We start from the raw sequence: 27,238 nt of genomic DNA on the forward strand, positions 1-27,238 counted from the left end.
AAGAGCAAAACTGAAAAGAAACAGAGTCTGGTTCATTTTAACCAAGAACTCTATCACATAGTTGCACTTAATTATACTGCACAAAATGAGTTAATGCCCCATTGTAGTTGAAATAATTCCATGGGGTCGCTGACAAATTTTAAGTAAAAATTTTATTCAAAATTATTCACATCTAGTGAATGACACATATTGAAATCATTGATTGACAAGTATGAAAACAGTCAATCTGCACTTTATAGAAATGACATATTTTAATAATTTAAAATTAAAATCTTCCCTCCTTACATTTGGAGCTAGGAGTTTGAAATCATATAACTTTGATGGGAAAACTTTTATTATTAAAAATATCTTTCATAAATCCAATTTTGTGTTCATTAAAGTCATTTTTATCAAAATGTAAATACTATAATCCCAATGAATTTTAAAGTCTCATTCTAAGTTAAAATATAAAAGTCTTACTGAACTTTGTTCAATTATATCAAAACATTAAACATAATTACATACAGACAATTAAGTAGCTATTAAAAATCTAATGAAACAAGGGCACTGGCTTGAATTTTTCAGTGTTTATCAATAATTAAAAATATGTTGATACATAGCTAAAACACTTGTTTAAAAACAATAATGCTGCTTTGAGTATTTTTACCTTCATTCATAGACATATAAAGTTAAGAAAAGTTGATAGTTTATAGAATATGATCTCTTAAGCCATTCATTTTAAATTTCCAAAGAGAGAAATTTAATATTCTAAACAATTAAAGTTAGCATCTAAATAATAAAAGTTCTTTATTTTTATCTAATTTGAATTTTTTGTTATTACATAAGTTGGTCTGATAGTATTTGTACATACAATTTTCTATTACTACTAAACAAGTTTTTCACTGAATTAACTGATTATTTTTCTATTTGTAAGAAAATATTTTAAAGCCTCAAGCTACTTTTTTTATCTTCAACATTTCTCCTTTTTCTTTTTATAAAGTTTATTGTGCAAATCTTAGTTTTGTCATTTATTATTATTGAATTAAAAATCAAGGAATCCAAAGTAGTTCTCACATGTACCATTATGTGTATTATATAACATACAAACACATTGGCAGTGATACTTCCACTTATGTGATTTACTACGAAAGAGCAGATGTATTAATATGAAATAGAATGTCTGTAATATATAAATATATATGTAGTATCCATTAAAAGAATCTTAATTTGCCTCACAACTTTGCATAGCAAATCCTAATAATACCTCCCCTTATGCATTTTAATACAATGGCCTTCATGTGTACACACACACACACACACACACACACACACACACACACACACACACCACCTCCCCCCCCCATGGTGAAGACGCTTCCTTTTGAATTGACTGTTTGCACTTGCATGACCCCAGAGGCTGTATCTTATTGCTGATGAATATCCTCATGCCTAAGAATTTTGTAGATAACCCAGTAGAAAATATTAAAAATCAAAAAGGCTAACGGGAAGCAGGCTCGGGAGACGGTGTCAATCTTCTTGGCCCGGTCAATAAAGACCTTCCTCATTTCCTCGGCGCTTTTCGGCGGGCCCTGGGCGGGGTGGTTTGGGCCCTTGGGAGTTCCACTGTCTTTTGCTTGCAGACACGGTCCCATTCCATAGGCTGTGAAGCTGAACCTACTTTCCCTTACCTCATCATCCTGCCATAAATAAAACGAGGAAACATTTTAGTCTGGAAATAGAACATAAATAACAGGCACTTCAGAATCATAGCAAGCTTTATCATGATGAAGTTAGCATTGTTATAATGAAAAGGTGCCTTAAGCCCTATAAAGATGAGTTGCTCTTTTCCCTACTCAAGTTTCACCGATTGAATGTATATCACACAGATATGTCCATTAAGGATATGGAACTGGCAAATGATATGTTTTAATGGGAAAACTAACCATTCTGGTGTTGTCTGCATATTGCTAGAATATCTAAATAGGTTGAGCAAGAAAAAACTCTGTTGAGATATTATGTTACATATGTTCATGAGCTAAAACTTCTACAGTAAAGGTAAAAATGGGTAAATATGTGATGTCAGAGGATGAAATACCAGGATCATTGACTGACTTTTTCATGGAGACAAATTTTTAAATGCTTGTTTCCTACAATTTTATGTTACTTTGTTGGAAAATACGGTTTAGCTCAACAACGCTGCTTGGTTATTGTTACCCTCACTTAATGCTACTTCTATGTTTTATACTAACCCATTTGGGAGACTATGAGATAGTCGTATATTCTGGTTTATATACAATTACTTTTCAAGTGCATTGCTTTAGTTGAAATTATGAATGAAATTTGGCAGAAGTTTATTTCATGTTAAAGAAAATTGTAAGCTATTTTGTCCTAAAAAGTGCTGTTACTTTTCTCTTAAATGTTGCAAATTGAAGAGAATTCTCTATGTATGTACATGAAAAGAAAACCAAAATTCAAAGAAAACATATTAATAAAATTATGATAAATAAAAGCATTTGTGATGGGAAAATATGGTACTTAATACTTTATAATAAATTTCATTAATGAATAATTTAATTTAATAAATTTATTTAGAATGTAACAGTAGATGGCTGCCAATTAATTGAATTTTTTGCTACAAAAAATTGAAAGTTTAAAAGATATTTTGTAAATTTGTTATACCTCATCTCTTATGGAAGTAATTTTGATGGTAATATGAGATAAAAACAAGTGCTCAAACTCTTGAAAAATTATTTTGGGTTTGTGAAAGTAGAAGCTCAGTGAACAGTATGTTACAAAATATAAAAGTAAAAAGTTAAAATGAATTTTAAAAATAAGAAGCTGATCAAAGTTGATGTAATAATGTATACAATAGGTTCCTGGTGAGTTATGAAGTAAGGCAATTCCATCTGAAAGCAAAAATGTAGTTGTTGGAAACTATCTCAACTGTAAGATGTATAAGCAATTGAATTTTGAGGAAACAAGTATGGCATAAAAGCTGATGATCCAAATCACATGTAACTACTGTTGTAATCTTGCCAAAAACTGGAAATTGATTTTCCAGTAGTCTTCAAAAAGAGTGTTCATTCATACTGGCAATTTTTTTTTTTTTTAGCTTACATGGAAATTTTAAGGCTAAATTATTGTTTGTTTTGCATTTTTTATATCTTTAAAAAAGTGGATATACTAAGAATTAAACTGTTCTTATGTAAGTGCTGAAATAGTATCCTTACAATTTAGTAAATTAAGGTGGTGTTGCATTCCAGAATGCAATAAAACTTAGGTCACTTGGGTAATATGTACAATTTTGTGTGCAAACCAGCTGGATGCTGAAGTAATAAAATAGCCTTTTAAACCACATCAACCTATGTGTTTAAAAATTCCATCTCAAAATAGGACAAAATATAATTTCTCAATGAGTTTTTATATGAGGTGTTGACATATTAGTTAAATCAATTGAGAGACTGATTACAAAAATGCTAAGATTTTAAGATTCTAGCTGCTGTGTTTCGTAAAGTAGGATCTAGTGACTGTCCTTTTTTCCAGTTTTATTGAGAAATATTGATATTCATCACTTTATAAGTTTAGGATGTACAACCTGATGGTTTGGCTTACATATATTTGAAATGATTGTAATAGATTTGCTTAACATCTACTGTCTCTTATAGATAAGAAAAGAAAAATAATTCTGCTTGTGATGAAAACTCTTAGGATCCGCTCTCTTAACCACCTCCTTATGCCACACACTAGTGTTAGCTGCAGGCGTCATGTTGTGCTTTACGTGCCTAATGCTTATTTACCCTTTTTAAAAATCTTATCACTGGAAGTCTGTCACTTTAACCACCTTCCTCCATTGACTATCTTTCAAACCCTCTGTCCTGGAGAATTTATTATTTTCAAACCTTTGTAGACCCCCATACCTCAAAATAGAAACAAGATTGGCCGTATTTAGTGAACAGCTTCATGTTCCCGCGTCACTGCCCGGGAGGAAAGGGTTAACGCCAGCCCTGGGCTTCCAGCCCCGCTTCCTTGAAAACAATGGAGTGAAGCTAAATGGGGGACGCAGGGCTGGCTTCATGCGCAGCGAAGGAGCCACCTGCCCTGGGCAAGCTGTGCGGGGCCTGCGTGACCAGGCGGTGTACAGGCTTGGCGGGAAGAAAGGCTGCGCTGCTCGGTGGCAAGGTGCCCACGTCCACACGCCTTGACTGTGTCTGTGGCAGCCGCAGCGACGTGTCCATGTGGGTGAGGGGCAGAAGAGGCCATGCTCTTAGTAACTCCCGGGCCTCCGGATTTGAGGAAGATGCTGTGTCCGAAGGGACACATGCTCCTGAGGGAATGACTGAACGTTGTGTTAGGTGAAAGCCCACTGCGCCTGCAGGGTCTGCTTCCCAATCTGACCCCCAGATTTCAGCAGTGGTGTCAGAAGCTCTCAGGTCGTTTCAGACCCCAAAGGACGGGAGGGAATTCTGATGGGCATGTGATTCTGATCCACCCGGGTTTGAGGTAGCAAAGCTCTGTGAAAAATAACTGGGGATAAATCTTACTATCAGAATGTGGGTGACATAGTCTGATCCCTTCTTGAGTCGGCAGATAGGGTGATCAGTAAAATAAAGCTGAAAGGAACCAGGGTGATGAAACTGAGGGGAGAATGGCACCAGATACAATGAATTCCTTGTCTCCTATTCATTATCTGTGAAACTGAAACCACTTGGGGGAAAGAAACTAGAGCAAGGGAGGCAAGCAGGTTCATGGCCTGAGCTCAAAATGCAGACACGGGTGCAATTGGGACTTAAAAGGACATTGCACTTAACTTTGATGCCACATCTCTGGAAGCCCAGACAAGTGGCCCTCGAAACAAGTAACTCTCATGCAGCCCTGTCCAATATCATTTAAGCCACAGATAGAAGCCATATGTGCAATTTTAAATTTTAGATTTATATTAACTACAGTTTAATCAGTTAAAAGAAACAGGCACAATTACTTTTGGTAATGCATGTTCTTTAATTCAATATGTCCTATATATTCTTTAAACATGTACTGAAAGTAAAAATTAAAGAGATATTTTACATTCTTTATTTCATACTAAGTCTTTGACATCAGTGTATATTTTAAAGTGCCTCAATTCAGGCTCTGTATTTCTAGTGCTCACTAGCCACCTGTGGCTTATAGCTACCATATTGAAGAAGCAATTCTAATATAAAGAAGCTGGGTCTCCATGCTTTCCAGGATCTTTAAGTTAATTGACCTAGGAGCTGATTGGTTGTTTTGCATGCTGCAGAATGAAAAGCAATGTTTGGTGTGAATGCTAACTCCTAATCTGCTGCAGTGTTGCCATTTGGGAATTATTGGCAGGAGCATAATCAATGACCGTTTTGGAGTGGGTGAAGCCCTGGGTGGTATGAAGCTATCCTAGGGTAGGTAGATGCCTGTTTCACTGCTGTGAAATGGAACGGCCCTTTAAGAGAACAGCAAACCTCAGCTGGCCATCCAATAATAATAATAAAAAAATGAGCCTACCTAACCAGACCCTCTGACCTACATTCTAGTAGATACTGTGATTAGGAGAGCGCCTCGGGCATTGGTTCCCCATGTGGCTCTCCTTTGGGGAAGGCAGGAGGGTATATATAATTCATGGGGTACATCTGCTTTTGCAGCTGCCGTGCTGGGTTTTACTGATGGAAGAAAAAAATACCTGGGCTATTCAGAAGGTCATGGCCAGAGGTGACTCTATTAGCTCTCTTTAGGTGGCTTTTAAGACACAGAAGAAAATTGACAGGATTCCTAAGAAAGGTTTCCTGGCACATTATTGCCGGCTGGGAGGAAGGAAATCTGTTCCAATTCCGGCAGCTGCTTCCCTTAAGGACCCCTGTTAAATCTGCTGCTTTCATCTCAGAAGTTAAATCCAATGATGCTAGTGGGAATGGAAACAAAAGGCACTTACATGGTTGCTGAATTTACTCCATCCGTTAAGGCAGTTGAAACAAAGAACACTCACTTGAAGGCCAGGATCTCCTTGCCTCATTCTGAATGGGGCTCCAAGGCTACGCTATGGTTAAAGTCGAATGTCTGAGGGTGGTGAACACAGCTTTTGGGGATTACAATTACTGGATGCCGGTGCACAATGTACGGCAATGTTGCTGGGGAACAAGAAGGCAATGAGAAGAGCAAAAGGGAAGCTGGTGGGACAGACAAGGAGGCAAGTGATGCTGTGGTAGGAGGCATCATGGTCATAGTAAAAACTGCAAATAGGAAAATAAGAGACTAAGATATATCCAGTAGGTGGCGTTGCCTTTGGCTAAATATATAATCAGAAAGGACATGACATGTGAAAGAATGATCTTGCCATTTCTGGCTTGAGCCTGATTGTGGGCAGTTGTTCCTTAGCCCAGATGTAATTGGATATTAAAATGAGAGCCCTTGGAATTGCCTAAACCTTCCTCTGTAGTAACTATTCAACAGTACCAGATTCCAGGCAAATAAAGGAAGCTCTCAGCTTTGACTAAGGGAATGGTGGCAGCAGGGGTCCTAATCTCTCATTAGTTTTCTCTAGAACATTCCAGTCTAGCCTATGTAAAACTAAATGTGTCCTAAGGTTGACTTCTTGGGTTTCCTTAAGACATACCCCCCACAGCCTCGCCATGATGGACATGGTTAAAACCATTTAAGTTTCAGAAGGACAAAGGAGGCTGGTATGCTTTGATTAAAGCTTGATTTAAAAAACTTGATTAAAGTTTTCCTCTTAATCTGAATCTTAAAAAAGTCCAACACAGTGTACCATCTTGTGAGGTAGGCCCAACTATAACCTTACTGTCACCCCTTAAGGAAACCCGAATTCTCCAACATATTGCCATAACCTGGTTAAAACAGTTTGGTCCAGATCACTATCAAAAGTAAGCTGGTTAATGGCAAATGATAAGTTTCCCTCTCCAAGGAGAAAGTCAAGGGAGGGTTTGGAAATTGCAGTGGTTAGGAAAACGTGGCTAACCAACCCAGAAAAAAATCCAGGACCCGGTTCCACCAGTCCAGTTTCTGGAAATAACCTGAGCAAACTACCAGAGACAATTCATAAATAATGAAGGGCAAACCTGTTCCTCCTGGATCCCACTATGAGAAAAATAGCTTATAGCACTATTTTAAATCTGACAGATAGGTTTTGGAATTCTGTTGGCCACACTGTATAAAGGGACTAGAAGCAGACTGGATTTGAAAGAGGAACGAGAGCAAATTGTGAGACATTTGAGGCAGGCAATAACCCAAGCTGCTCTCAAAGGCCTTAAAATTCATCCACTGCAGAGGTACCTGCTACCAAAATACACGTGGACTGGAGTTTCTGGAAAAACCTCAACAGAGGATCCCTAAGGTAGCTGCTAGGATTCTAGACTAGAAAACTCTCTGGTGCTGTGAGCAGGCATAATCTATTTAAATGATGGCTACTGACATTCTCTTTTGCTCTGGTAGAAACAGTCCCCCAAACTGAAGGAATCTGAAGGGCATCAGGCAATAGTTAGGCCTAAGGTTTCTACCATGTTATAGGTGATGCCAAAAAAGCATTCCAATCTAAGATCCCTAATAGAATGAAAATGGTATATTCAGAAACGAGTTAAGGGGAAACCTTGGGCAAGGTTCATTAAAAGGTAGTCTATTTGACAATGAACCAGTGATGTAGCCTCCAGTTGAGCTACCAATCATGAGTGGTCTAAACATCATGATTCTCTTTCCACTGAGGCAAAACAAGCCACCTGTTTCACCAATGGAAACTCCCATATGGAGGGCCAGGACTCAAACCGTACCTCGGTGGAGTGAATAACTAGCTGAAGAGAGCGTGGTGAGTCTATATATGAGCTGACTTGAGAAGAGTATATGTGGCAGCATCAAAAGAACTGGTTCTTGCTCTCAGAGCAATATCTGGATGTTCAAAGGCTCCCAGGGTGGGAGATATAATTCCTTATAGAAATCCCAGGGTGGAATTAAATGAGGTCACTTATTACCCACTAAGTTGCTAGCTCAGAAGGAGATGAGAGTGCCAAGGCAGATGTCTTGGACTGGCCATGGATGTAGCCATGGTGGTATCCAGCAATGGACAAAACTGTGACATATCCCTCTGTTGCCTGATGAAGCCATCAGTGTGGTGAGAATTTGTCTTGAATATTAACAGAAGAAAAAATTGCTTGAAAATTGCCTTTGGGTTAAAGCTCCCAATGACAAGCGCTAACACACAGCTGGCAGATGGAATACTTAGGGCCTTTGCCCATGGCTCCTGAAAGATTTAATGGATGTTGGCAGAAATAGACAGCTAGTCCATCTCAGGCTTTGTTTACACTGTTTAACAAAAGCCACAGCTGAAAATACTATTAATGGCTGGAACAAGGCATTTTATATCAGTTTGGGCTCCTGAAATAGATCTCATTGGACAAAGAATTGCATTTAAACATGACCAGTATATAAAATGGCCCAAGAACACAATGTAGGAAGGGCATATCATATATATTTCATCAGCCCACAGAGCAGTGGTTTAAATAGAAATTGGAATGAGCAGTTAAAACATTTATTACTAAAGACAGGATGACAAGGACATGACAGTTGGCTAGTTCACTAGATGAGTGGGTGTGAGAGTGGGATGAGTGAGTCTAAGCAGGAATGCCTTTAGAAAGATGTCTGGCTTCTTGTGGTGGAAGCGTGCGGAGTGGGGAGCAGTGCTGTGACACAACTCAGTCTTTCCCACCACATGAGTTTTTCTTTGGTGTTACCTGATGTAATGTTCTGGGTCCACGATCGCATCTGCATTTTTTAGCTGTAGGGATCATTGCTGCTTATGACACGACATCTATATCTTTAAACTAGGAAGCCGTTCATGCCCTGTGCAGGTGAGGGAGGAAAAAGTCCTGTGTGCTTAAGTAGCTGCAAGGCCTCCACGTTAAATGAAGATACTTTATTTGCTGTTGCTTTTTTTGCTTTTTATCCTTCTAAAAAGTTAAGTCAATGACGTATGACGTTAAAGCTTATTTCTGTCTTGCAAGTATGATTGTCTCCTTAAGCCTGTAATCAGAGCTATGGTGCTGTACTGAACAAAGCTACTTCACATTTGCAATTGGTTTTAATAGAAAATGACACACTTGAACAATTTAAACTTACCCATCTTTATATAGCATTGGTCTGTCATAAAAACTGGCAACAATTTGTAAAATTACCATCATTCTATGTGCATGCAGTAATGATTGTCTTGGCAAGGCCAGTGTTTCTCGCACTGTGGTCTACATAACACCTGTCTTGGAATCAGTCACTGGGAAGGATTTCTGAGACTCAGTTTTCTAGCTCTCCATTGCAGAGATTCCTACTCATTAGCACTTAGACTGTCCCAGTTATCTGCATTTCCAGCAAGGTGTGCAGGTGATTACAATGCACAGTCAAGTTGTAGAAACAGAAGTTTCCTGGAGGCACAATGCAGCTATCCTAGTCAGTTTAAATTTGTAAAGATGCAACATTTTTTGAATTCCTCTAACACTTTCTAATTTACATTTTAAGAGGTAGTTTATGAAAACATACCCTTGTGATGACTTTTGTGTTAGCAGTATTGAACTATTTGTTATGTTTTAATAATTATTGTTTTTAACTAAGGCTGCGTCTTGGTAAGACTATATGTAAGGCTATACAACCTGCATCTCTATCCACCTTAAAATTTACTATAAGGCATAGGCATATGTTAGGAAGGAGACTTTGAATAATTATGTTATATAATGTGATTTAATGCATTATTGTTTTCAAAAAGCATCACTTACAAGTTCATCACCAATGGCTTTCCCATTAATTTTGGATTTGAAGAAACAGAAACCTTTAGTTTCAATAAAAACACTTCCCACATTAAAATGTCTTGTTCAAATATTTATTTCCTGGCAATGGTAATAGAAAACAAGATGTTGAGGAACACTTATGTTCTTAAAAAAATAGAAATAAATTAGCTATCTACATTATTAAAATATCTGTGTGCTATAGCAAATAATTTTCAAATACTTTATATAGTCATAAATTTATTAGATGGTCCAAATTTAAAATCTGAGTCAAGATTGATATTCAAAATGAAAATGTTTTATTATAGTTAAGTGATTCTGTGGCTTCATCATTTATTGCCAGGAGTCTGGATAGTCTACTAAGCTCTCAGATTCTTGGTTTCTAGTTCTAAAAAAGAAGATTATAGCATTATCTAGCAGGGTTGTTTTATTTTAGGGTGAGAGAAAATATACAAAACACCTGATAAGGTACTCAAATTGCTGCTATTGTATCATTATAATTGTATTATTATGGAGATTTCATAATTACACAACATAAAATAAAAACGTGAATACCAACTTGAATAATTTTACTATTAGATATTTTAAATCCACAGAAACTACACTAGCACTAAAGTGCTGTGCAAAATAGGCCTACCCAGTGGCTCCCTCTGCAGTGGCTCCCTCTGCAGTGGCCTTGCACTTGTGTTTCACTTAAAAATTAGCCAACAGCAGAAAACTGAAAACAGCACATTTCCCCTCTAGGCCTCACTCTATTATTGTCACAATAGATGGGGTTTGCTATGTGACTGTTAAGATTCTTTGCAAATCTAATTTCTACAATCAAGGAGTCTTTAGCATTGTCAATATGTTCCATGAAACAGTACAGATATTTTAGGTGTGCCCATTAGATGAGGCATGTGGCATCATCGTATAGCTTCAGAAATAGGATCTCAGCTTTGTTAGACCAGACTTCAATTTGACCCCAGGCAGTCAGAGGATGAGAGAGAGTAAGGACAACTAGGCCTCAAAAAGGTCATGTGACTTTTTTTAAAAAATGACTGGCCTATTTGGTTCCTTTTGAAAGGTTCCACTTAAAGTATTAATTTTAAGCATGGTTGAAACTTTTCTAATAGCTCATCATTAATATTACATTACTATATTAAAAAGTATATTAAATTATTTTGTGACTAATTTGTTTTGTAAACTCAGTGACAAAATTATCCTATGTTTATGTGTGTTGCCATGTATAGTGATGTTCTTTATTTCCTGTAGCACTCAAATATTTCTTTGAAATAATTCCATTTTCTGGATATATTTTCAGCTTAAGTTTCTAATGAACTGAAGGCCCAAAAAGCAAGGTACTTAACAAACATCTAAAACTTTTGAAACTATATGTTAGCCAATATTTAATGTTTATAAAATTAAGGAACTTTACCTCTCAAAATATAGGTATTAATAAAAATTAAATAGAATAAACTAAAAGTGAGCTCAAGAACATGGCTGATTAAAAAGGTAAACCTGAAGAAATAGTTAATTTATCCATAAGTAAATCTTCTTAATATGCTTCAATCAATTAGAAGGGTAGGCAATGAAGAAGGTAAAAAGTCATTTATTTAGTGCACAGTTCTTTCTACAAGAGGGCCTGTTTTCACTAAATTTTGAAATGTTTCCGTTATTAAGCATAAATACCATATTCTAACTGCTTTTCCTTTTATTTAGAGAATAATTCCAAAGACTGATTCACATAACATGCATATTATAACTAGAAACATTAGAGATAGGTTGAAAATCCAAGTATAAATATAGTCATTCGGTTGAGTTGCTTTATTCACCTCTATCACCTAATATTATACAAATGAGATACAAATTTCCTCTCCTATTCTTAGTCCTCAACAACAACAAAATCTTTTGTGGGTGTGGGAGTGGTAAAGGCATGAGAACTGTCAGTGAATGATAACAAAGCATTAAGCATTTAAGAGTGTTAGGTAATGATTATGTGAATTACTGTGAGATACAGCAGCACTAAATATGTTATTTTTATCCTAATGTTTCTTCCCTAGTGAGTATCTTTAGGGTGTTTTTATACAATGATGATGTTAACTAAATTATCTCAAAGGTTTTATTGTTTAAATAATTTTCTGTAACTTTTAATTCCAAATAGGAAAGTGACCGATGGAGAAAATATGAATTGCTATTAATTTTCAGTTACATGATTTCAAAGCATGTGGATTTTGAAAAAAAATTACTAATAAAATAATGGCTTATTTGGGGGTGTGTCACCATCACTTAGAAAATTCTAAGGTAAGATGAAAAGCATGAATGATTTAAAAAAATTGATTTTCTAAAGTATTAGCCTAAATAAAATATTCAATGTAATACATCTATATACATTTCTATATTATTTTTAAATGCAAGGGTTAAAAGGATGCAATTATAAGTAAGGTTAAAAATACCTTATAGTTGCAAGTCAATTGTCAGTATAAAATTCTTTAAAATCTAGCTCCTTGGAAAACCTTGCATTTATTATAGATGACATATGAATTAGTTATGAATTCACAAAGTTTATGCTTGGCATATTGAATTTAGATTAAAAAATGGTTTGGAGATTGTTGAATGGTAGAATGCCAGCTTAAAGATGAATGTTTTAGATGACATATTATGAAAATTCAATGCATATGTTTTAGGGGATCGATGAGAAATCAATGAAATAATTTTAAATGATCTACATATCTATTTCTAGCATAATGTGCTAGATTATTTCAGTGCCAACTCATAATTATGGATGACAGAATATAATACAGTAGACAGCATGTGTAAAAGGCAGTACTGTAAATCTGTTTTAGTTAACTTTGAGAAGGAAGTCCCTGCAGTGCCTGTGAAATTAGATTAAATAAAAATTATATTACTTTATTGACTATTATTTTCCTAAATAGGCATTTTAGAGGCACTATAGCTCTAAAAAATAGCTATGTTGGACCTAAACTCTAAATATTTGTTTGCAGAAAATAATTAAATTCTTACAATTTTTGTTTTACTCCAGAGGATGGGATTTCTAACCCTTGTATATCAGAATCATTGAAATAGAATTTGTTTGAAATTATTTGGAAACTACTTGTCTTCAGATATGTATCAAAGAAATTTGTAGGAAGTATTTACCTTATACTCTGGAAAACAGCATAAACTGATCTAGAATGAAAACTGTATTAAATAATTTAGTGTATGTGGGTGCCACATTGTTTCAACTGTGAAGCCTTATCCATCCAACCAAAATAGTGTACATCTGTATTTTCCCTAAGACTGTAGACCTGACAAAATGTACAAGGCAAAAAAAAATCAATTATTTGTTCTTAGAAGGTACCTTGAGTTATTTTTGAAGTAAGACAACATATAAACACATAAGTAAATAAAATAATGATGTTTTAGTACAGATAGTCAAAATACAGTCAATGGTATCTTTAGTTTAAAAAGATAATTATCATGTCTAGCAAAATATAAACTTGGTAATTATTTTCAAAATCTAGAACCAATGGTCCATGCTTATTTCACTTGTGTATATAAATAACAGTTAATATATCACAATAAGTAAGAAAATGGAGATACTAGAATACTGTGCATGCAAGCCACTGCATCGTTACATTACATTGCAATGCAGAAGAAGGCACATGAAATGCATTAAAGCAACCCCGTATCATCCATCTCTCTCAACAAATCACATACGTTCAGGAATATTTCGGTATGTCTTCATAACCTTCCAGGACTAAGGCAATGACATCGTACACGGGAAAAGCAACTTTCGATCAAAACGCTTTCATGCCATGCGCCCACCCACGCGCACCCAGCACGGGGCGAGGCGGCCGTGACCAGGTGCAGCGCGTGTGCCCCGCGGCCTGCGACAGTGTGCGGTGGGGAAGCCTGCCCAGGACGGCGAATGCTATTCCCTCACGGCAGACAGAAGGTTCGCCTGAACCTTCCCGGAGAAAAAAGTAAGGTATCAAAGGTTTCTACAAGGCCTAAGCCAATGCTGAAGCAAGTTAAATCTTTTCTAGGAATAATATTTACACCAGTACAAGGTGCCGTGTTGTGACAAACTTTCCATGATAATATGTTGCATATTCTGTCAAATTAGAGTTCCAAAAAAAATTCAGGTAAACAAGTAGTACTCATGAAAAGAAAGGGGACAGGGTCAACTTTTAGACATATTTTTATTATGTTGATTTAAAGATTTAGATTGATCAGACTGTTTTTAAACATAGGCGTTGTGTTTTTAAAATGACAAAATCGGTCAACCCAGAGAGTTATTAGATTGAGGAAAATAGTCTTTAAAAAGTTAAAATGATTAACCCGATGATTTCACCATGATTATTATAAAAATAAATGCTCTGCATTTAATTTACAATAAATGTATTTGCAAATCATTTTGGTTTGTTTTTTTAAATAAGTCGGTATTGACTGTTACTCTGATTTTTCATCAGAGTTCTTTTTGCACTGTTTTGTAAAGCAATATTTATCTTTTCTACTAAAGTTTCTATAAGCATTAACTGTTTAGTTACTGGAAATTTAAATATATACCTCTTCCAAAGAGGCTACCATATGTGATTACTCAAATTCAATGCAACTAAAAATGTTTCAAATTTACAGTTAAGATAATAAAGTAAAGGTAACTGGATCATGTGAAACTTTATTTTTAGGGATAAAAAATGAAACAGAAGGGGTTAGCTATGTGGAGAACAAATATGCAATTCTAGTAGGAAAGAGAAAGAGCTGAGTGATTTTATAAGAAAACTTAAGTGCTTTAAAATAATACCAGGTCTAGATATCTGCTATAAAATTGAGATAACTTTAATATTCATCTAATATTATATTATATCTCTTGTCTATTCATCTAACATCACATCTATTCTTAACTGAGGCATGCGGTAGAATCACCTGTGGAAATTTTTTAAATATACTTTTTCCCAGAAATTTTAGCTTAGTAGACTGGACGATTTGCATATGATTTCCTAAGCTAAATTCTTGACTTTAGTAGGTTTAAATTCAATCACTGAATTCAGACATATGTCCTTGTGATCTCTTTCTAATCAAACATTTCAAAGGATTACACTATCAAAAACAAAATTACTCATTTACTATAAAGAATCTTAACATTCAGAACAGGTCCTAAAGATACATAGGCTGGACAAAGCTTTTTATTTTTGCCTTATTTTTAGATTTCTATTTTCTGGCAAGAGGGGCTGCTTTTAGGACTTTTTGTATAAATAAATTTCCCACTTATTTTGAAACTAATTTTTTCAAATCACTCTTCTACGGAGACTATAAGGTATATGTAATATTCTGGTTTAATAGATATTAAAATATTTTTTGACTGATCAAATAACTTGGCTAATAAAATGAAGGAGAATATTTAAATATCATTTTACTGAGTGAGGGAAGAAAAACAGAGTTGTTAGAAAAAGACAGTATTCTTAGCTGAAGGGAGATAGTACTTGTTTGACTTTATATATGCAAGGAGCTGTATTTCCCCACCAAACACTGTCTGGGTGCAAAATATGCTCTCTGCTTTTTCACTGATGACCACATTCCTCTACTTAGAGTTAAGAAAGTGAATTTACCGTGTCTGAGAAACGGTAAAACTTCTCCAATGCAAAAGCTTCTGTCTGTGGGAAGGTAAAGTAGACCAAGAGGAATTGAGAAACCAAAGAATCAAGGCATACATGATTAAATATAATTGCATATACCATTTTAACAATCATGTATCAATTAATAGATTTTCACATATGCAGAGTATCCACTCCCCAAAGTATGAAATGAACTAAAAAAAACACCCATATATTTTAGCATTTTTTTCTTGCACTAAAACTTAATTACAATATTTGCTCCATGTATATTTCAAATAGTGATTAGAAAATAATAAGATATTACTATTTTTGCATTTCTGCATTTTCCTAGAGTGCCAATCACTAGAAAAATTACTCTTGCTGTCTTTCGGTGAGCTAACGAAGGAGTGTCAAACATTTGTATCCCGATATTCTTACAGGTCGTAAAACTGAACAGAGTTGCTTTAGTAAGGATAATTTCTTTTTAAAGGAGAAACCAGAATTGAGTAAGTAAACCTGTAGTCTGTTATGTTATCCACTGGATACAGTGACTGTTGGATGTGCGGTGGGAATAGAAAATGTTTGAGCTCTCAGCCCCCATTTTGGACACTACATGTGTAACACCTCTCATTTCTAGTGTTTGCAGCACATGGTTGATAAATTTTAAATTGTAGAAAGGAGAAAGGTAGGGAAAGGGAAAGTAAATGTGAAAAAGCAAACCAAAATGAGAGGGGGAAATAAGCATTGCCTTACTTATGATTAATGAGATTAGAAGGAAAAATTGTCTTCATCAGTCATTAAGGGGAAAGACAAGAGCTTCAGCCTTGTGATGCAGAATTTTTTTGACCTGTTATAGTGTTTCAGCCAATCCCAGGTCTCAAGAGAGAAAGGGGGAGCAAACAGGTAGCAAAGGAAGCAGAAAGAAGGAGAGGAAAAGAGAAAAAGGGAGAGTGAGGAAGAACAAGAAAAGTATAAGAAAACAAGCTGACAGGGTGAGGTCAGGGGAAGGAGATTAAAAAAAATTAATCTCCCATCCTAATATGTTTTAATGTACAAATTATATTCTTTTCATAAAAATTTTGATCAAATACAAGATCTAGCATTGTTTTTTATCTGATGCATTACCCAGAGTATCTCAATGCTGATGTTTCTCCATGCTACACTGTACTGGGTATTTACTGGAGCAGGTGATGATTCTGGGGAGTCAATTAGACATGACTGAGTAAGTTATTGCTTTAGAAAATTATTAATACAGAGTAGGCTCAGCACTGAGAGATCATGGCTTAGTGCTTTAAAAAGGTTTTATGAATCTATAAATCATAGTCAATAATTCAGAAACCAGAAGGAATCCTTAAAAAAATCAAATCCTTAAAAATGCACATTATATGAACTTTGATATTTTTCTATAGTTTAAGAATTCATTTCTTTCAAAATATCAGCTGGCACATTCATATTAAAAGAAGTAAAGTCATAGATATGCTGGTCAATAGAAACTCTTCCTTACAGAAAAGGAAAGGGGTTGATTAAAACTCTGCACATGTAAAAAGATGGCATAACAAGTCTTAATAGAGAGGAACAATCCCATTCTGTACATACAAATCCAATTAAGAGATAACTTCTACAACTTCCTGTGGTCTCCCAAAGGTGTTCTACATAACACTTCTTCTGGGTTTCATCTATCAAGTGATAAATAAAAATAACACCTTATTGTGTTTTCCATGGGAATTTTTAACATCATTAAAATGTTCATATTACCAAAAGCAATCTATAGATTGAATGAAATTCCTATTAAAATACCAACAGCATATTTCACAGAACTAGAACAAATATTCCAAACATTAAAATGGAACCAAAAAAGACCCTGACTAGCCACAGCAGTCTTGAGAAAGAACAGAGTTGGAGGGATCACCTTACCAGATATCAAACTATACTCTGTAATCAAAACAGCCTGGTATTAGTACAACAGACATACAGGTCAATGGAACAGAACAGAGAACCCCAGAAATCAAGCCACGCCATTATGGTCAATTAATATTTGACAAAGGAGGCACGAACATACAATGGAGTAAAGACAGTATCTTCAATAAATAGTTTTGGGAAAATTGGACAGGTACATGCAGAAAAAAAGTGAAACTAGACCACCAACTTACTCCATATACAAGAATAAATTCAAAATGGATAAAAAACTTAAATGTAAGTCACAAAACCATAAAAATCCTGGAATAAAATATAGGCAGTAATACTAGTCACAGACATCTCATGTAGTGGAATTTTCACCAATACATCTCCTAGGACAAGAGAAACAAAGGAAAAAATAAACAAATGGGAGTACATCAAACTAAAAAGTTTCTGCACAGCAAAAGAAATCAGCCTCAAAATACAAAGGGACCCCACACAATATGCGTGAATATATTTGCCTAGGATACATCTGATAAGGGGCTAATTCCAATATATACAAAGAAATCATATAACTCAACAAGAGGAAGACAAACAACCCAATTTAAAAATGTTCAATCTGAGGCTCTCCATGGAATCTAAAGAACTTAATAAACTGACGAACAGAATAGATTCAATGACATGGAAACATGGATCAGACTGACGAATGTAAGAGGGATGGAGAAGGGCGGGTGGGTGGAGGGGGAGAGAGCAACCAAAGAACTTATATGCAGATATGCACAACCCAAGGACATGGACAATGGTAGGGAGAGGGACTGGGGAGGGGGGTAGGATGGGGTGGAATGGGCCATTGGGGAGATAAAGGGACATTTGTAATATTTTAAATAGAAATAAATAAATTAAATAAATAAATAAATAAATAAATAAATAAATAAGAAAAGAAATGGTCAAAGGACCTGAATAAGCACTTCTCCAAAGAGGACATGCAGGTGGCCAAGAGACATATGAAAAACTGCTCGTTGCTAATCATCAGAGAGATGCAAATTAAAACCACAACGAGGTATCACTTCACACCTGTCAGAATGGCTCCATCAACAAATCCACAAACAACTCGTGCTGGCAAGGGTGTGGAGAAGGGGAACCCTAGTACACTGCTGGTGGGAGTGCAGACTGGGGCAGCCACTATGGAAAACAGTATGGAAGTTCCTCAAAAACTTAAAAATGGAACTGCCTTTGACCCAGTGATTCCACTCCTAGGAGTATATATCCTAAGAACCCCAAAACACCAATCAAAAAGAATATATGCACCCCTATGTTCATAGCATCACTATTTACAATAGCTAAGATTTGGAAACAGCCCAAGTGCCCATCAGTAGATGAGGGGATAAAAAAGCTGTGGGACATTTACACCGTGGAATACTACGCAGCTATAAAGAAGAAGGATCTCATGCTCTTCGGAACAGCATGGATGGACCTGGAGAAGAAATGTCTTTAAAACATGAGAGTATGCACCAAAAAACCCCACTTAGTTTCACATGAACATCAAAGTGTTAATAAAAAAGTAACATTTGATGTAAACAAAGGAATTAGTTCAGAAAAAGGAACAACTTTAGTAGCTATATTTGGTGACTATATCAAGTAAAACATCAAAAACATTCTAACATTACAAATAAAAAATGATCATTTTTGTTAATGAAAGCAAAAATTGTGTCATTCTAGGAAATACACAAGAAAGATGTTGAGAAAGCGCTCATGTCAGCAGTATAGCTAAGATGTCTCCAATTTCTTCCTGAAGCTATTTTTGACAATTTGAGTTTCAGTTGGACAAAACCAAAGGAATATCATATCATTTAGTCCCCAGCCCCTTCTTTGCACCTCCTATTAAATATAACAAAGTCACTTTTTAATGAAAGTCGGTTTCCCAGTGAACCTGATGCATTTAATTGCTTACCTTATTCTTTCTCTTTCGTCGAAATCTCAGAAGTTCTTTGTGTTGTCTTGAAACAAAATTTACAGCTGCATATTCCAGAAGTGCTGAAAACACAAAAAGGAGGCATACTGCCATCCAAATGTCAATAGCTTTGACGTATGATACCTAACCAAGAGAGAAAGAGAGAGCATATTGACTTGTATTGTTCTTTCATTGAGAATAAAATTGAGTGGCTCACTATTTGTGGGAAACTTATGGTGGAGAGAGAAGCAAATCCAGTAAAGGAACACCTCTTTGCCACCTTTCCCAGCTGGCTCTTCAGGTTTCAGGCTAGATTTTGCCCAAGACTGTTCAAAATCCCATGGCACCTGAGCTTACCTAAATACATTGCGTTGTAATTGCTTATTTCTTATTCTATTTCTATTTAAACTGTAAATTCTTTGAGGGTAGATGGCATGTCGGTTTTGTTTGCCATGACAAGAGTATTTGGCATGTGTCTGCATATTTGCTGAGTGAATGGACAGATAAATGAAGGCATAAAATGTTAAAATTCAGGAGAAGAATAAATCATAGGTGATGATTCATCTGAAGATTCACTTTCTGGAGTAATGCTTTTTTAAAACCTTGGATTGGATCAATTTCCTTTCAAAAAGAGGTCATTTCTTGACACTTCCAATGGCATCAATTTACATATGAAAAATGCTAACAAAAGAGCTCTCTGCATTGTCGCCTGTATCTTAAGCATGATTTCTGCTGATCCGAATGACCTCTACTGAGCAAAGAGAAGTATGCCCTCATTTTATTCGAGTGCTATGCTAAATGCCCATTTGTTTGTAAAGTATACATTTAAATATCATAAGTTCTGCAGTTATGCCAGGCATTTCTGGTTGCCTTCAAATACATATATTCCTGGAAGATGTAATTCTGCTTTCAAAGGCCCTGTCTCAAGCTCTACAATTCCTGGAAGGATATGAGTTATAAAGTACGTGCGCGTTCTTTACCAACCTGAATGTATAACGTCATGAAAGAAAGAGATTAAATCAGAAATTTAATTTCCAAGTTAATCCAAGCAATGTTTTCAATGACAACAGATATTTGCAAACATCCTTTGTGTCTGCCAGAGTTCTGCTCATTTCAAAGAGCTCCCAATTGTTGAGGCTTAAAAGCATGCTTTCCTCATTCTTGCCTTACCCCATTCACCTGTTTTAACTCTTCCTCCTGCACCCTCACTGTCCCGACAAGTACAGAAAACTCTGGACTCTTGGTTTAGTAACTTTATTTTTTTTTAATTTTTTTTTTTTTAATTTACTATCATGTAATTTTATTTTATTTTTAAATTTAGCTTTATTGTTGAAAGTTTTACAGATGTTCCCTTTCCCCCCCCCCCCCCATTGACTCCCTCCACCCCCCTCCCATCCCCTCCCCAGGCCTTCCCTGAACTATTGTCTGTCCATGGGCTATGCATATATGCATATAAGTTCTTTGGTAATCCCCCCCCCCCTTCTTTCTGAAATATGTCAGTCTGTTGCATGCTTCAATGTCTCTGGATCTATTTTGTTCATCAGTTTATTTTGTTCATTAGATTCCACATATAAGTGGGATCATGGGATACTTGTCTTTCTCTGCCTGGCTTATTTCACTTAGCATAATACTCTCCAGGTCCATCCATACTGTCTCAAAGAGTAAGAGGTCATTTTTTTTACAACTGCATAGTATTCCATTGTGTAAATGTACCACAGTTTTTAATCCATCCATCTACTGATGGACACTTAGGCTGTTTCCAGATCTTAGCTATTGTAAATAAGGCTGCTATGAACATAGGGGTGCATATATTCTAGAGGAGGAACAAAGGAAAAAATAAACAAATGGAACTATATCAAACTAAAAAACTTCTGCACAGCAAAAGAAACCAGCAGCAAAATGAAAAGGGAACCTACTATATGGGAGAACATATTTGTCAATGATATATTTGATAAGGGTTTAATTTCCAAAATATATTAAGTATTCAGACAACTCAACAAAACAAAGACAAATAATCCAATTAAAAATGGGCAGAGGACCTGAATAGACACTTCTCCAAAGAGCACATGCAAATGGCCAAGAGACATATGAAAAAATGTTCAACGTCACTAATTATCAGAGAGATGCAAATTAAAATGACAGTGAGGTACCACCTCACACCTGCCAGAATGGTTACCATCAACAAATCAACAAACAGTAAGTGCTGGCGAGGGTGTGGAGAAAAGGGAACCCTAGTACACTGCTGGTGGGAATGCAGACTGGGGCAGCCACTATGGAAAACAGTATGGAGGTTCCTCAAAAACTTAAAAATGGAACTGCCATTTGACCCAGTGATCCCACTTCTAGGAATATATCCTAAGAAGACTGCAACACCAATCAGAAAGAATATTGGCTTAGTAACTTTAAATAAAGATAGCAGCTCTTACTCCAACATATTTGTAACATGCTCATGACCTTATAGCATACTCCTTATGTGCTTCAGAATGATCACCTTCTTTCCATCCCCTCCTGCCTGCTGTCTGTCCTTTGGGGCAGTTTCAGTCCAATTTGGTCCATCCTTCTGGACCACCTTGCCAACAGTTCCATCATCCACTGTGCTGTTGGAACCCTAATTCTATTTTAAGCAACAATCTCTCCTCAGTGTTACCCATTAGATACATGTCCAAAATTTGTTTTATGGTATATAAATTCCTTCATGATTGGCTTCCAACTTACCTTTCTTACTACATGCATTCATTCACTTTTTTTACATTCAACATTTACTGAACACCATTAATGTACCCAAATTTTGTTCTTAGTGTTGTAGTTACAGAGACAAGTCAGGCAGACAAGATCCATTTTAAGTTATTGACCTTAACCCACTGTACTGATGTTATTCATTTGTGTAACTTTCTCCTTTTGGCTAATATATCCCCTGAGCTAAAACAAGGGTCAGATCTTATTCTTCTTTGCCTTTCTAGGACCTCGTTTGGTGCTCATTATAATACAGGCTCTTGGATAATGTTGATTTGATTGAACCATGTGGAGTGAGTTATAATGACCGGCCATTTATTATTAGAGAATTAGTTCTAATAGCTAACATGGCGAGGAATGTTCTTAGTAATGTCCATAGAACTACTAAATGTTTTTTCATAGTTGTCCAAAAGTAAGACTTTTAATCCTCACAACCACTGAGGACATTATTCCCATTTTAGAGATGTAGAGACTGAGGCACAGTAAAATAACTTCCTTAAGTAAAATAACTTGTCACATAGCTACCATTAGAGGCTGAATATGCCCTTTCAAAATTCAGATGTTGAAACCTAGTAGACTATATTCCCTTACAAGCACATTGGGTGAGCTGTATTAGAAGAATGGAACCAAATGCTATAGTTGAGAGGCCTGCCAAAAGGCATGCTTTTGCCCTACTCCATCCAGCTCATAGATGACAAAGCATTGATGAGTAAATAGTTATTTTACTATCACCCAGACCATAAAGTTATAGTAAATTATACTTACTAAATTATAAATTATAATCCAGACTATTAATCAATCAAGAAATAGAAATGTAAAATGCATTTACAAGCATTAAGTAATCACATTAATAAATCTAAAACGAACCCACTTGTATCACATTTGTACTAAACTTGATTGAAGTAATTTTAGTTAACTATATTTTGAATAGGTATTAGAATCTTGTATTTAAATGGTGAGGGCCAAAACATTACTAAGAGCAACAGTCACTAATTGCTATGTTAATAGGAAAACCTGATTACTCTGCAGCCCCTCTCTCCACCCTACCCCCATTTACATCATTGCTCATATTTACAATTTCCTCTTCTTTAAAACTGCAGGGTATTTATTTGAGAAGAATAATATATATTTTGAGAACTAATTAGATAAGAACACAATAATGAATAGAAATTCTTCATTTTCTTCTTGTTTTTTCAACATAATGTCATACATAGACCTCTGTGCACCCACATAATCATGCTATTCAAATAAAAATAATAGTTCAATTTATGTTTTCTAACAGTCGTAATCACTTCCATAGTTGGCATCTTTATAGAAAATAAAAACAATATGAAACCTACCTTTATGTTTTCTAAGAACCAATGTTTTTATTATGCTGTAAAGTACATATACGTAATATTTAAAATGCTTTTCTATCAATTTGGTGATTCTCGGGGAAAATGGGGCTCTCCATAAGTAAAGAGTAATTTAAACTTTCACATTCTCTTTAGAGAGGTGAATAAAATGACATACTCTTGTTTTTCAAGTAAATGTTTAAAAGCTCAGTACTGAGTAAATGTTTAAAAGCTCACATTGTCTTTAAATATCTGCATGATATTTACTCAATAGACACACACTGTGTACTGAGTTAGGCCCTGAGGATAGAAATAAGTACAAGACAGTTTGTCCTTTCAAAAAGCTACTCCTTGTGGGTTTTACACACAAACTAAATGGGGGTAAAAGTGAGAGGAAATCATTTAAGGTAAACAGCTTTTGGTGCAGAATTTGCAATTTTCATCAGCTACTGGCTTCTGTGAAATATTTAATTGAGTTGATTCACCACCTTTGAAATTTCAGGTGTCTCTTATTTTTCAGTGATTACTAGCTCTATGCTGAATGAGATGGCTATAGTGGTTGGGCAGAATGGGAGAAATCCCATATGATCTTCCCCCTTTCCTTTCTCTATCCCTTCTTCCCCTCCTGTTTTCTTAACTATTTGTTGATATGAGAGAGCCTGGTCTAAGAAAGGAGATAGAAAGTTTTAGCAAATCATAATCTCCGAGGTAGATAAGATTATTTGTTGACAATCCCACTTTTCCTCCCTTTCTCTCGTAGGGTTCCCCATGGGAGGAGTATAGTCCCCTACCCTGGTATTACTTAGGGAATGAGAACAGAAGTAACTATGCCTATTCTTGCTTTCCTGCACTCCTCCGTGGAAAAAGAATGCTACTGGTACCTGAGGTCCCAAAATGGGAAGACCCAGGGAGCAGATCTGAACCCACTTCACACCTATATCCAAGCCTATCTTAAAGCAGCCAATCTCAGACAAACCCAGAAGAGGCGCAGGCCTCTGAGCAAGAAAGAATGTGATAAGCCATTGACATTTGGAGATTGTTATGCAGAATAACTGCAATATAACTGCATTGAAACAGCGCCTATAGCCCCATGAATCTCATAATATATTGTGATCAGAGCTAGGGTTTGAATGAATGTGGAATCTAGAGATTTCCCCCACCTCTGTCAAGTTTGTGTCTGGGTGTTTGTGTGAGTGTGTGTTCATGCACATGTATCTGTCTGACTTCCTAAGTTCAAGGGTCTCTGATAATGATAATAGGTTTGAAGCTCATTTCTCAAAGACTAAACTAGTGTATACATGGTGATACTCATGTATTTCTGCAAATGAGACAAAACAGAAAACAGGCAAAAAGCTAGACTTTAGCTGGTCCCTATGAAACAGAACAAAAAAAGGAATGGGAGTAGGTCTCTAAAAGGAAATAACTGATCTTTGAAAGCAGATAAAAAATGGTAAGGTGTATGCACTATTGCAGAATACCTATGATTATACCAGAGTTCTCTATTGTGAGTTTTTTCTAGAAACCATAGTTTCTAAATTAAAATTATATTTTGTCCCTTCTCTTTATTTTATTTCTACCCACCCCCATACTTAATAAAGAATATGATTCCCCCAGTTCCAAGGGGTTTAACAAGGTATTAGTATAATAAGTTTATACTAAAATATAATTAAATGATTATTACTATCCCTCTTTTACTCTGATTAAAACTTAATCCTCCCAGGAAAGATTGCCTTTGCACATCTTAAAAATTCCTCACAATGTTGAGATCTCAGGGTCTGAGAGAAAAGTTTTGGGGTGAGTGGTTCTTACCTTTAACTAAACCGAATAACTTATTCTGTATATGGGGGAGATATGGCCATGGGGAAAGAAAGGAGAGAGGTGACTTTGAATATTCAGGTCTATTCCCAACTACAGGAGGAGGGTCAACCACAAATATATATTTTCTTCCTCTTTCTGGGCTTTCTTTTATACCTGGGAAAATTGTCTCTGGTCTACTTCTCTATCCAACTACAGTTTACTCCCTGAAGTCTGAGGCCTACATATCCCTGGTCAGAAGTTTGGAAGTTTTGACTTTTTGACAGTTCTGTCTGGTTATCTTATAAACATCTCAAAATTAGCATGTTTGACCACAGATCCGTTTCCTTCACCAACTTCCTCATCAGTAACTATCACAACTGCTTGCCCAGTTACTCACCCAAATGCCTCTCTCCACTCCTGCATTTTCAGCAGTCCTCAATGTCCAGTTCATAAGTAAATCATGTCTATTGCACCTCCAAAAACACCTTCTCAAAAAAATCTACCTATTTCTAAATCCACCTGCTACTGTCTACCTCTACTGCTACCAATGTAGCCAGACCATCCTCTGCTCTGGACTACAATAGTTTACTCTGTTTCCACTTCTATCCCTCTATCTGACCTCCAAATGGAAGTCAGAGAGATCACACTTCTAATTAAAATATTTTCAAAATCCACCCCAAATAAACCCAATCCTTACCAAGTTCTATAAAACCTCTATGACATGGCTTCACAATCACCACCATTTTTTCTCATTCACTCTCCTCCAGGCACAGTGTTAAGAAGTGTTCATCAAAATATACAACTTTGAAAAGTAGCTCGCAAGAGAATGCATTGTCACCCTCATCAGGCCACTGATGAAGGCAGTGCAGAAATGCCAAATAGTTTCAAGTTCCAAGAAATGAATCACAGGAGTCTTCTTGCTCTGGGCTATTACATGCTTACTTCATTATGACACTGTAAAGACCGTTATTAAAGAGGACTCTCAGCTCTGTAGTTTTCAAGGTGCTGGCTAACGTGTGTTCTTTGAGATTTTTCTACTCTGAGTTCTTCATATTCTACAGGAGATGTATTGGCACGGAACCTGGACAAAACACTAAGTAGTTATAAATTAATGATTTATTGTTTCTTCCTCCTATGCCTAATAATCCCTATTGTTTTCTTGAATTTAATTTGTTTTCCTACTTATAGATTTTGTCAGTAGGATAATGGTGATTGTTTTAGTGGCAAGTCTTTCAGGCATCCGAGAGTTCTTTTGTGAGGTTGAGAATAGCAGATCTTAAGGTCCATGGTTTCAGACATCTGTTCTTGAATGCAAATATGAGACCCTTGCCTCTTGCCTTTCTAGTACCTCCCCCAATGATTTCATTCCAATAGGTTAATTTTTGTTTATTCTGGCTATTCGCCATCTGCCTTCCCTGAATTCTAATGCACATAACCTAACATGCTCAACCTTCCATTCCTTAACTATCACAAAGCCTAAAATGACATGGTCACCTTCTCTTAAGATATCACCTTGCTAATCAGTTCTTTTTTTTTCTCCATTACTTTTCAGAGAGAGAGAGAGAAAGAGAGAGAGACATCAATGTGAGAGAGACACATTGATGGGTTGCCTCCAGCATGCGCCCCAACCCAGGCCGGGCACCGAGCCTGCAATGGAATTCAACCCGAGACCCGTCAGTCTTAGGGCCAACGCTTTAACCACTGAGCCAAACTGAGATGATGCTAGTACATCAATTCTTTTTGTGTGGCTCAGAATGAAATGTTATCACATTTCCAGTGGTCATTGTCTCTATGATTTGAGAGATGTAGAAGTTTCCTGCACATTTATGTATATAATGGAATTCATAGTTAAAAATTCATTCTTTCCCTGAGATCATGGTGAAATAAATGCCTTTTAAAACATCTTCCTTATTTTTTGCTAAAAAGTTTGAAGTCATCCCAAACCTTTCTTTCCTTTTTTTTTTTTTTAAATATATCTTTATTGATTTCAGAGAGAGGAAAGGAGAGGGAGAGAGAGAGATAGAAACATCAATGACGAGAGAGTCATTGATCGAGCCCACAACCTGGGCATGTGCCCTGACCGGGAATTGAACCCCAATCGCCTGGATCCCAGGTCAACGCTCAACAGCCGAGCCATGCCCCGCTGGGCTCCTTTTTTTTTTTTTTTAAACAAACAAACTTATGTCTTCA

At 36.1% G+C, this 27,238-nt stretch overlaps 1 protein-coding gene across 2 annotated transcripts in view; it reads right to left on the minus strand.

Annotated features, from left to right (window-relative positions):
• Positions 1 to 1,403: 1,403 nt before the first annotated feature.
• GLRA3 (glycine receptor alpha 3) overlaps positions 1,404 to 27,238 on the minus strand; it is a 107,154-nt gene continuing 81,319 nt past the window's right edge. The window contains exons 8-10 of one of the 2 annotated variants that reach the window (XM_016200261.2): positions 19,185 to 19,328; positions 15,353 to 15,397; positions 1,404 to 1,676 (exon numbers count right to left, since the gene is read on the minus strand). In XM_016200261.2, coding sequence (XP_016055747.1) covers positions 1,404 to 1,676; positions 15,353 to 15,397; positions 19,185 to 19,328 — 462 coding nt within the window. The remainder of the gene's footprint in view (positions 1,677 to 15,352; positions 15,398 to 19,184; positions 19,329 to 27,238) is intronic. The other variant, XM_016200263.2, reaches the window with a different exon arrangement.

Source organism: Miniopterus natalensis, chromosome 4 (genome assembly GCF_054644295.1).
Source record: "Miniopterus natalensis isolate mMinNat1 chromosome 4, mMinNat1.hap1, whole genome shotgun sequence".
Classification (NCBI taxonomy): Eukaryota; Metazoa; Chordata; class Mammalia; order Chiroptera; family Miniopteridae; genus Miniopterus; species Miniopterus natalensis.